This window comes from Tachysurus vachellii, chromosome 8 (assembly GCF_030014155.1).
Source record: "Tachysurus vachellii isolate PV-2020 chromosome 8, HZAU_Pvac_v1, whole genome shotgun sequence".
In the NCBI taxonomy this organism is placed as follows: Eukaryota; Metazoa; Chordata; class Actinopteri; order Siluriformes; family Bagridae; genus Tachysurus; species Tachysurus vachellii.
Window position 1 is genome coordinate 14,787,285 of NC_083467.1, and position 13,082 is coordinate 14,800,366.

General features: G+C 37.3%; 1 protein-coding gene across 2 annotated transcripts in view; it reads left to right on the plus strand.

Moving 5' to 3' along the window:
- Positions 1-10,689, plus strand: part of LOC132850194 (diacylglycerol kinase beta) — a 70,382-nt gene extending 59,693 nt beyond the window's left edge. For both annotated transcript variants that reach the window (XM_060876454.1, XM_060876455.1), the window contains 3 exons: positions 5,435-5,555; positions 6,401-6,461; positions 7,834-10,689. In XM_060876454.1, the coding sequence (XP_060732437.1) occupies positions 5,435-5,555; positions 6,401-6,461; positions 7,834-7,932 (281 nt within the window). In that variant the 3' untranslated portion in view covers positions 7,933-10,689. The remainder of the gene's footprint in view (positions 1-5,434; positions 5,556-6,400; positions 6,462-7,833) is intronic.
- Positions 10,690-13,082: the final 2,393 nt, after the last annotated feature.

A 13,082-nucleotide genomic window follows, 5' to 3' on the forward strand; every position in this document is an offset into this window, starting at 1 on the left:
AGCAATAACAGTTTAAAGGCATTAACTTCAACCACTAAAATCCATTGGGATTAATACAGCAGTCATATTGCAGGCATACTTCTCAATGATCTTGTAACAAGCTCCCCATTCACCTCACATCTCTTTGTGATAGGGTCAAACAGGAGTAGTGACACTAATCACTTGGCCTGCTTTCCATACCCTCTGTCTCTGTCTTTTTCTCTCACTATCTATCTCTCTCTCTTTCACACACACACACACACACACACACACACACACACACACACACACACACACACATATACAGTGTAAAAGTCGAATGCAAAGAGAAGAATTGTTGTGGAAACAAGAAACTTAACTGAAGAGACTCTTCTACCAGCGATCATCACCAGCCATTCAACAGTCATTCACATTCAACAGACCAATAGCATCTTTAAGAGTGTCTCTCATCCTTCTTCAGTCCATATTGATTGAGGATGCTTTTGTCCTGAAAGGCTGTTTCCCATGATCTGTTTCTACACAGTTGTGTTTGTGGGCCTACTTTGTGAGAACAGCTTTGTTTGTGAATGGCATGGGAAATAGAGGTTGAGAGAGTGACATGCGCTTGGGTAAGCAGGGAGCACATGAACAGTTTGTTAGTACAGAGTGCAGAAGAAGAGAGCGTGTGAATAAAGAGCCTAAGTTTTAAATTAAGACAGAATGGGATGTGTTTATGTAGGCAGCACAATCACAATTATGCCTCAAGTGGACTCACACATGATGCAAGGGAAGAAAATGGGCCAATTCGTAATTCAATAGAATGATTTTTACGGTAGTCTATACAGCTTTTATCAGCTTTCACTGTTACTGCTCTACAATTTTTAATGTATTTCTTTTTTGTAGGATATTTAAATGGATGTTTGTGTTTTTATGGCTTGTGACCTGCTCTTAATGTGAACATTTATAGAATGTACTTCAGAAAGGAAGACAGCAGATGACTTGGTAAAGCATGGACTAGAAAGGATAAAATCAGTATGCTATTGCAGAAAAACATCACTTTATTTTTTTGGTAACTTTACTAAATGATAGGGCTGCATAACACCTACATAATCTTATGTTATATGTTCTGTTGTATGCTATATTGTTATGTGTCTAACAAAAAAAGCATAATTTTACAAATTGAATTGAAATTGGCTCTAAATTACAGTTTGGTTTTAATGTTTGGTATGTCACCTTGTTATCATTATGTGGCTTGGACATTACTTGAAAATTACTGAGCTGGAAAGGCAGTTATGACTTATGAAGGTGTCACTTATGTAGGTATCATGTCTCTATTTGCTCTTCCCAGTAAGTAAAGTGTTGCCAGTTTTAACATGTTAGCATATATTAGCATCTCCCTCAAGCAGTCTCTCTCTCTCTCTCTCTCTCTCTCTCTCACTATCTCTCTCTCTCTATCGCTCTCTCTTTCTCATTCTTTCTGTCACTCTGTTCTCTAAACATGTGCGATGGTGAAATAGAGGCAGCTCTTGCACTCTATGCTCACACCAAGCTACGGGCCGCCCCCGCACCTCCACTACGACTCCACCATGGCTAGTTCCTCCTGACCATCTGCCATAGCCCTAAGCAGCCCAAGAAACTGAGAGCAGAGCTCAGGGACATAGAGATCGGAAACACAAATACATGTCCACATGAATATAAATACAAGTCCTCAGACACTGGGTGAAGGCTGACATTTTGGTTATACTGCAGTAAAGTACATGTTTTTATAAAAGCTCTCATTAAAAAACACAAACACACACACACAACCAAAAATTTCCAGTAATTGTAACAAATTACAGGTTTGTAGTTATTTATAAGATTTTACTGTCACTTTTTACAATTCAATCACACCCCTTTTGTATTGTTAGTGTTTTGGGAGCTGTGACAGATTTCAATGTATAAAAAGAAATACCTGACACTTTTCTTCTTTTAAAACAACCACATTTGCAAACAGATGCTTTTCAGAGCAGCACTAAATTTGCCTACCAATTCCAATGCGTTTTGGAGCCGCTGCTGTGATGTTAGGTGTGTCTGAAGTCCACGTCTGGGCTATTGTTCGGAGTGTGTCTGTGTCTTTTGGCATGAACCCAGAGTAAGCACTTAGGCTGTTGGCAGAGCCGATTTAAGAGCTGACTTGTGATTCATCACAGTAATCTAATTTGATGTTGGTTAATCTGGTTCAAGCCTGGTGCAAAAAAAAAAAGCCAATTCAATATGGCTATGTTCTGCAATCCTCACCAGAATACATTCTGTGGGGTTACGTAAGAAGCTGTTTCTGAGTTATTCTTAGCTTGGCCTTTCTGTAATGAACAGCCTGGTATAAAAGTGCCCAGATGAGGCTGTGAACATGTATGAGGTGAAGAATACACAACGAAAACAGTAAAATACTTCTAAATACTAATACCTGTATTAATGGCACTCAAACTAGTTAGGAAGACATTTTCATATTTGTGGAGCTGTAAGTATATAAATAAGTTATTTATATACTTATTAGTGTTTGGGGGAAATTTTTAAACATGTCTTATAAGATCACCAGGATAAAGATACAGTTTGTTCCATTAGACTTTTTTCAACCAGTGTATTGCTTTTCCTTTGCCTTTCAGACTAGCTTTGCCAATATATTTGGGGAAGACACCAAGGTTATATTTTGCCAGTGATGGACAGAAAAGTGCTGCTATTTCAAACCTCACTGTGCAGAATTGAACTTTTGCCTTTGTTTTTGTCAAGGTTAATCCAAGGTTAAAAAGAAAAAGCTTTTCTCTTAACATTGACGTGTTAATTAAGAACATGTTTATGTTTCTTTCCTGTTTCACATGCTTTGTATTGTATTTTTAATTATATGTTAGCATGTGGGATATACAAATGGACAGGACTTCATGTTTTAAATCATAACTCATATTTCTGACTACCATCTGCATTACTGTTGTTAGATTTTTGCATAAGTCAATTTCAGATAAAAGATTTTTCATTAGAATAATTATCACAATGTCGATGCTAACTATAACACAGTGGGTGTGTTAAATGTAATACAAAATGAGCAAAATATATACACAAAAATATTTGTAAAAAGAAAAAAATAATAACACATCAACTGCTTAAAGCTTTTAATTACACTCTTACATATGTTGTAAATTGTTTGTAAGTAAATACATGCAACTATCTATATTTTTTGTATTACACTATCTGAGCTGCTCTGGTTATTATATAAATGAAAGTAGGAGTAGGCGTATGCAGCTTGTTCTTGGCTCAGTTTAACAGTTAGTAATGTTCATCCAAAGGACTTGCTGTGTTACATGTGCTATTGCTTTTTTCCAAACCTTTAATGACTCACTAACTTGCTTCACTTAATAATTCTATATTCATAACTGCTTGTATTAGTTCAGAGAGATTTATACCAGGTTAACCATGCAGTGGAGTTATATGGATACATGCACTAAGATGGGCTGCCATTATAATGCATCCTGGGTGTGTGAGTGAGTGTGTGTATATGAATATTAAGTGCATTAATGATCTTTGGATACTTCAGGTCTTGGACATTATTGTTGACTTAACACTTAAAAATATGTTAGTGATGATAAATGTTAGGTTCTAAAATATTTAGTATACAGGGACTAATTTATCTGATGAAAATATTTTGTTTTCAATTTACAAACTGCCTAGCAAAATCCCACCCAGTCTCTAAAATGACCAGCTTTTGCCTGGTCAGCATGGCGTGTCCCTGTGCTGACCTTCATACACACTTGAGACTTGTATCACTGGTCTTGTATAAAACGTCTTGCTCTAACATTTTTCAGAATAAGCCAAAACAATATCGTCCCTTACATAAACATACAGTATCTGTTTTGTGTCAGGTGACAATTATTAATAGTGTCTGTACTCTGGCAAAGAGTATAGGGTTGCATGCCAGCAACATATTGGTTAGTCTCCCATTTAGATTGCAGAATGCATTGTTTTGTGAGGTAATGATATACTGTAGCAGGGCTTTGAATTATAGAGATAACTTGTCTTGAATTGGGAAATCCAGCAGTGCTTAAGATGTTTGAGAAGACTGACTACATTGATGGGTGTGTGGAGTTGAAGCCGTTTTAGCTAATCGGCTGAAAGGCCACTGAGCAGTGAGAGTACACACCGATTATCAGGGAATGTAGGTCAGGTTTTATAAAGAGACATGAGAGATGGGGGGAGTGAGCAAGAGAGAGAGGAGAGAGACACATGGCTGACTTGATGGTGGGTTGCCCCAAAAACCCTTTGAAACCAATTAATACTGTTATTAACTCACTCTCTGTACATGTATATGGCTATAGTAATTCTGTGTTCTTTAACTCTTTACCTAATCTTTATCTGAATTTAAAAACACCCATTGAGCTAGTGTTCCTAACGTTCTCTGGAGCATTATTCCAGCGGTTACAGGCAATGTAGGGAAAAGAATCTTCCACCAGCCGAACTGCAACTGATCCTCAGGATTAAAAGTAGGCCTGCCTCAGCTGAGTGAAGCGCTCAGGATGGGATATCGTGTTTCAGGAGATCAGCAAGTTATTCTAGACCTAAACCATTCACAGCTTTAAACATCATAAGCAAGTCTTTATAGTCAGTGTTTGAATAAGACAGAGATAATGTGCTCTGATTTCTGTTTCCTGGTAGGGACACTGCATTCTGAAAATACAGAGGTCTCCTTAAACACGCCATATAGAAACACATTACAGTAATCGGATTTAGAGGTTATGAAAGTCTTCTCAGATGACTGGAATTGAATGATAAACCAGCATCTAGAGTTACACCAATGTTTTTAACTGTAGCTTTTGGTTTGACAGAATACACACTGAGCATAAGGGTGAAATCCGCAATCTTATTGCTGAAGGCTTGTACTTACCATCAACATTTCTCTTCTGGATCAGGAGGTTTCAACGTCTTTATGCTTTTAAAATTTTGTCATAATTTTTCTGTTTAGCTTATCTATGCCTTTAAATCTGGAAGAGCTAATAAATATAATTGTGTATCATCACTATAGGAGTGAACACCATACTGCACTTTTTAAGCTTCAGAACTTGTAACAGCCTCTTTCAGGATAGATTTAAACCAAAGCAGAACTTGTCTGTGTGAACTGTGTTATCAATTAATGATCAGTGGTGTCAAATGATGCACTTGAATAAAACTATACAAAATCACAAACGTTCACAGTTTGAGACACTGGGTCAATGATCACCTGCCCCAGTACCTTGCTCCCTACGCAGATACTGCGTCATTACCATGTCATGTGCTGTTATGCTTGAATGACCCTGGGTGTTCCTGCCTACATGAGCAAGACAGAGAGTTAATGAGTGTGTGTACAGTGATTAAACAGTGTCTGAAAGCATAGCCTTGTATAGTGTGCAACCACTGACTCGTATTATTTCTGCTACTTCTGTTTGTCTAAGTCTTTATCTGTCTTTCTGAATAGATCTGAGTGACCAGCTGCTTGAGGTGGTGGGCTTAGAAGGGGCCATAGAGATGGGCCAGATCTATACAGGCCTCAAGAGTGCTGGTCGTCGCCTTGCCCAGTGTGCCAGTGTCACCATCAGGTTAGTATCTACCAAAAACTCTGACTATACTGTCATAATTTTTTATCCTTCAGTGTCCATTTAACTCTTTGTATGCTCACACAGCCAGACAGAATTGGCCCTTGCTCTCTCTCACAGCCGTGATGACACAACAGCGAGTCTCTTTCTGCTGAGCACTTCAGCCAATAACTTTAACCTTTAGCCTTGCACCACTCTACTCAGTCGAGCAGCTTCAGCATTCCCAGCAGCCAGGCCTGATGAATAATAATGTTGGCACAAACAAAGTGATAATGTCTAATCATGCACTGCATGTTTATGCTAGTTTATGGTAATATATCTTTGGCGAGATTGAGTAGATTGTCCTTTCTTTTTGCCTTTAACATTTAAAATGAGGTTTGCATTTCACTGATAGATAAATGTTTTTCCCTTCTGTTGTCTACCTGCTATTTTAAAAATAAATGCATATAGAGTGCCATTCATTGTCTATCTTCTCCCATGCAGCATTTCATTTATATTCAATGGCCAGCTAAAAAGGCTAAACTAATTTCTTGAAACAGTGTGTATATATGGGGCAGGGGTGCCGAATAGTGTGAGTGTGTGTGTGTGTGTGTGTGTGTGTCTGTGTGTGTGGGAGTGAGTGTGTGTGTGTGTGTGTGTGTGTCTCTGTGTGTGTGTGTGTGTGTTAAGTTTAGTGAAACTGGGGCCCACTGTGGGAAATGACTTGTGGAAACAAAGAAAGCAGTGTTCAGAATCATCCCACAACAGTGTTGAAGAGGAACCTCATGCCTATATGCTGCCTGTAAACTGACCCATGACAGCCTCTCTCTCTCTCTCTCTCTCTCTCTCTCTCTCACACACACACACAGGACATCCAGACCTCTGCCTATGCAGATTGATGGGGAACCATGGATGCAGCCTCCATGCACGGTGAGGTGGCTTTGGGCTCCATTCACAGTTTTCTCTCATTTGCATGTGTCTATGTGCCAAAACCTGAGCTCACCACTTCTTTTTACAAGCCACAGCTTATTACACTGTTTCTGTCCTTCTGACAACAATGCATCTCTTTTCTGTATTCATATACAGTATGTATGTATTAATTAGGTATTTATCATAATAGGTAAAGAATAAAAAAGATACATATTTTAAGGTTTACACAAAATGAAACATAGAGCATTTGGATAAATCTCTATTCAACACATGCAGGCATCTCAGCAAGCTCCCTGTTAATTAAAACAGTGTCATGTCACACCCCTCCACTGACTGATTATGTTATTAAAGCGAGAGGAATGTGCACAGAGAAGTCTGTCTGCAAATACAGCAGCTACAGCACAAAGTCCTCGCTAAGTATATATAACCCTACAACCCATTATTAGTCTTCTCTCATTTGTCCAGTTGTACAGAGATAAAGCGCTGGCACAGTTACTGTGTTGTTTTAATTTCAAACCCATTGTACACACATTATCAAATTTCAATCGCTTAATTAGGCTGAAAATGGTACTGACAGTGCAATGACCTCATGCAGTGTGAATCTAATACACAGTAAATTAATTATATTTAAATTAAATTAGCTATAAAACAATTAAATTAGCTATATATGCATTGTAAAATATATGCTACCATTCACACCACAAAGCATTTCCTCAGTCTTTTTAGTTGTCTGTTAGTATTTATTTTGACCAGGTTTCATTCCATGAGGTCGGTGACACATCTGTCAAACCACACCACTTCAACCTGCTCTGTTTTTCACACTGTATAATATGTTCATGTGTGCATATATGAAGCATTTTCTAAAGGCCAAAAAATGGAATTTGCACCTGTTTTGGTGTGTCCATTTTTTAATTTCTTTAACATGTCACACTCCAGTGCTAATATATGATCTCCAACCCCTGTATGTAGGTATGTGCAAGGTTTAGAAGTAAAAGCTTCTCACACTGAAAGCCAACAATGTCCTGACTACTTTTATATCAGACCTGCAGCAATAAAATACTGTACTTGTAAAAAAGGGTTAAGTCAAAACTGATACATTTAATTTACAACTACATTTACATCACGCACTGCCACTTTCTACACTTTGTTAATTGTATTTGAAATAAAATGATAAAGTACATATGTGTTATGATTGTGTGAACAATCCATTCATGAAGTGTTCTTTTACTAATTTGAATTTCACCCATGTTGTATTGACCACGCTGGTATCATTTACACATCCAGTGTCAAATCCAGGGTGAATTTTATGTTTCGGGCAACCTAAATGTCCAATGGGATTAATGTCCTAACCTTTTTTCTGTTCTGTCTACAGATACGAATTACACACAAGAATCAGGTGCCCATGCTGATGGGTCCTCCACAGAAAACCCCCTTCTTCTTTTTCAAGAAGCGCAACAGAAGTCGGGACTAGGCTCACCTTTAACACACACACACACACTCACACATACACAGACACAAACACACACACACACACATGTATCTTCACTAATCTCAGCCACAGTATCTGCGCTGCTGGTATGGTGAAGATGGACATCTAAGAAGAAAACTAGTACAGAAGTCCAGTTCTTTATAGATGGACAAAAATTAAACCTTTATCTTGCACGGACAAAGGACTGTAGTTGCCTAGCCATTAGAGACTTCAGTGAAAAAGCCAACCCAGCAATTCCTGACCAATTCCTGTGTGTTTGAATCTCTGATATTCCTATAATGATCTGTACATTTTTAATCATTCCTGTCCAGAGCCACGACCACCATTCTATTGACTTTGTATCCTACTGTGCTTTCTCACTTCCTATGAGTAGGTTCATCAGACAATACTGACTTGCAGAGAAAGAAGGGAAGCGCTATATGAAGAATAATCTAAGGTGCTCAGGAACATCTTCAAAAAGAGTGCTATATCTAGTACTAAGGCCAGGGACGACAACTTGACATATTCACCCTGTTGAAAGTCATAGTGGGTGGGGCACAGCAAACTGGTCCTGAAAGTGTCTACTGAATTATATATCAGTTCATGGAGATTGTTCACTCACCCACCCCTTTAAAATACCCACAACATGCCACTACTTAAAGAGGTAAAACAGTGCACTCATCTTTTATGCAGTGTGTAGATTATGGGCTGTGTTCATGAGAAGAGGAAGGCCCTAACATTTGCTTCTGACCTATCTGGTGTCCACCTTCAAACAGCTGATATCCAATTTCGTAAAAAACATAGTTTACTGGTAGTTGTAGATACTACAGACACTGTTAAGAGGATACTCTATGGAGGTAAAACCTGTGTTTAGCAAAAATAATATATATTTTTTAGTTATTTAGTAATCAAGAGGGTGGTCCTTTTCATAGCCTCAATTACTCAGCAGTCTGGATGTGAACTATAGGTTGTGTAAACAAGTGTCAGAAATGAATTTCTCAGGCCATGTCTACAATATTAAGTAGATGTCATTGGATTAAAACCAGCCGTATGGTCCTGCATGGGTATCTATCTGACCATTATCCTAAATATATCACCCTATTTCAGGCACTATCTTTCCCAAGAAACACTATACCTAATACACCCTGAAACCATCAGCTCATAATTTTTAAGTCTGATGACAGGGGTGTTAAAACACCTAAATCATCCATGTAGGAAAATAAATCTCTGTTACTGTGTTTGTGCCAATGTCCAAGCTACAAAAATATTCACGTTCTGATGGCTGGACACCATATATGCTGTGAAGTAACTTTTTTTTAACCTTTCTTATATAGCCAATGGAAATAATATCAGCATTAGACTAAAGATGCCTACCATCATGTATATTAATACTCAATAGTTGTATATGTCTGAGAAAATTGTGTGCGCATGTGTTTTTATGATATAACATGTAGAGTAATATGTAAAATAGCTTTAGAGGCTAGTGGTGTTATCTCACGGGTGACATGAATGACTGATATATTGTCCCTGATATAGATAAGCACTCTATGATAGTCAGATATATTGGCACCGTGTAGAACCATGCGCCTAAGCGTTAAATTACTTAATCTTTTCCATTTAGATCTGGGATCATATTAGTTAGTTTGTTTGTTTTACTCATATGAGATTATTTAACTTTTAAAGTTTGACATTTTTACATTAATTTTAGATCAGCATTGATTGTATAGCTGATGTTTTCAAAACACAATTCTCCAAACAGGCAGGCTGTTCTGCTTCTGGTTCCCTTTAATGAATACCAAATCAAAGATATAGTATCAAGTACCAAGAAAGTGCACATTTGTCTAGATGACTACAGGATAGGGCTTTGTTATTTCCAATCAAAGCTCAAGTCATTCCAATTAAAAGTAATAGTGAATTCACTAGAACTCGATTGTCTCCTGTGGTCATCAGACAGTTGTCTTTAATGGTCCTCTGGTGCTTAAAGAATGTTGGTTTGGTTATGAGTGCATGTTTACAATTTCATTTCATTTTACAATTTAGAATGATGTTTGCTGTATAGATATTTTATCTAACATGACACCACTGCATGCCTACTGAAGCAAAGAAGACAACAATGTCTGTTAGAAGAGAGACCATGACCTGCCACCTTCTTATGATTATATTCCTAGACCTTTTCTATTTTTGCACAATGGTTATAGCCTACTGTATTTATTCATTGTGTTTACCCATAATATGTTTGAAACATGTTCATGGTAAAAAAAAAAAAAAAAAAAAAGCTGTTCTTTGTTAAATTCTCTGCATAGAAATGTGGGGCACCCAAATAATATATCAAGAGGGAACAAAAGTAACATTCCTCCCTCAGGCATCCTCATCCCGGATACATACCAATGTCATGCTATTTTTTATTTATTTATGTTAATATACAGTAAATAAGTAGTAGTTTTAAACCAAAAAGTCTTTACATTTTGTCACCCGTTACCATTATTTGTATCTTTGGGCCTTCTGTAATATTAAGATCATCATCCAATGTGTGTCTTGACATCGCAAATGTTTTCAAAGTCTTTTGTCAATAATATTTCACATGCACACTGAACATGTAACACTGTGATATAATCTAAAACAAATGCTATTTCTTGACTGAAAACTTTAGTACTTAATTTTACCATTAGGACCTGAATATTCTGATGAAACCCAGTCTCTGAACAAAACCTCTTCTTTAACAGCAACAGAGAGTATGCTATTAAAATGTCTAGTATCCTTTCTGCATTGTTTGGTTTCTTATGGTTTTGAACAGTATTACAGTATATGACAGAGATGCAGTAGAGCCAGTATTATCCTATAGGTCTGTATAAACCTATGTCCTTTGACTTAGTGGGCTTGCCGGAACTCTATCTGTGTAGTAGCATTGGTCAAGGGCACCATTCAAACCCTGAGCCTTGAACTGAAATGTGAATCAAGAGAAAAGATGGATTACTTCTTTGCCTGTCCACTTTAGCACTCATTCATTGTAGGCATCCATGTTGATGGACAAAAGATTTATTGAATTAAAGGGCAGGTTGTGAACTGACTTTAGTATTGTTTATTGGAAAAGAGCTGCAGAAATGCATTTATCCAATAATGGCACTCAGTTACTGGTTTTATCCTCCATTTAACCTGATTGAATTTCAATTTAATCAAAGTCACAGCTTTTATGCTAATGATGTGAATCCCTCTTGGGGAATACTATTAAGCTTGGTTAATGTTATACTAACAGAACAGAAAAGATCTCCAATATTTTCTTGTGCCAATCTCGCTATGCCAGTTGGATTATTTGTTTATACAGATTATATCCATTGTCATATGTCAGATAATCTGCAAGGTCATGTGTCAGGAGCAAACAGATATATTTTCCAGCCCATTCTGTAATGTGGAGTTCACCATTCGTACATTTATGTTTATTATACAAGCTGACATATGTTCCTCTTATTTATTATATGTATTTAACAAGAAGACTCACTGCTAAAGTTTAATATATGTCAAATTAGAGTTTTCACAGGAATAAATAAACCAAATATAATATACCATATGTTTATAAGATGAAACTGTTAACAGATTGCAAAATTGTTTTTCATCATCCTACTAAAATAGGTCTGTGTGTGCTGCTTATACAAGAAGAAGCTCAGCCCTAGGGTGAGGGCTGGGCATCTTGGGCATGCACAGATAATGAGACAAGAATTATCTCTGTATGAGCTATTAATAGCCTTCAAGTCACATCTCGTCTTTGCTTTGGGGACTACCAACGGCCTGGAGCTGCTACCTCCCCTCATTCCACTTTCACCAACCATCTGCATCTGGCAGATTTCAAAAGAAGGTTACAGATATGTAAACTCAGCAAAGCTTGACATAGATCATTTTGGTCAATTTGACATATTAGAACAGTACTGTGACTCAGTTTTATTTATATAGTACAGTTTTTGGGCTTTATAGCACATTTATAACTATTGAGCAGATGCCCAGCAATATGAACAATGCTTCCTCAAACTTATAAATCTAAAAATTTTGTTTGTCTAAAGTCATATTTTAAGTCACGCTTTATATGATGCCAAAGTGATTTTTTTTTAAAAGAGGCAAACTTTGAGCATCCCTGTCAGAGTAACATCACACCACCCAGCAAATGTGTGTGCTAAAAGAGAAAGAAAATAGCTCTTTTATTTCCCATTGGGCGCTGACTCCCTTAAATTTTTCCCTTCAATGGGAGATATGCTGCAGTGACTCTGTAGTATGTGTCACCACTTTAGATTTATTTAAGGAAAGAATCAGAATAGAAACACAATATGCTCTTGCTCACCCTCCTCACCTCCCACCGCATCCACAGAGACTGACTGAAGTATACTATAAAAAGGAGACCTCCAACGTATGGTGTAAATGACAGACCATCCTTCAGAGGCAGTAAGACTATTGGTAATGTTTCTGTTAATGATATTGTCTTCCTCTAACGATTTAAGCTCGACTACAGTCCTCTACACTGAATGAAGGATTTGTCTCACTAATGTTCAGAAGTTGTTTTGATAAATAGAGTCCATAAACTGTCTGAAATTATTACATGGTCTGACTTTATCCTGTATAACCACTGATAATGCATGCTAGACTTCAACATCACAACCAAAACACATTCCAGTAGGTAGATTGGCTATGCTAAACTGCCCCTAGGTGCAAATGAATGTGTGAGTGAATGTGTGCACAGTGACATGCAATGGACTGACATTCCGTCTAGGGATTATTACCACCTCACAACCTGCGTTCTTGGGATAGGATCTGAATTCACTGTGCTGCTGAACAGGATAAAGTGTTACTGAAAGTGAGTAAGTGATGATTCATGAGCAGGGCAAGTTATCAGTGACCACAACTGTAAAATTAAATACATTAGACATAAGTATAGATTCAAACAAGTTCAGAACAGGTACAATAATCTGAGAATATTAAATAATCTGATTGAAAAATAACATACAATTTATTGAACTGTTGGTGACATTCTCTGCTGGTGATACAATGGCCTACCATTCTTATAGTGTCCTATATTTCATATATTATCGTATCATTTTATGTGATTATTGTTTGTTTGTAATATACCACCATGTCACACCTTTTCAAAGCTGCACGTATTTGGAAAATGT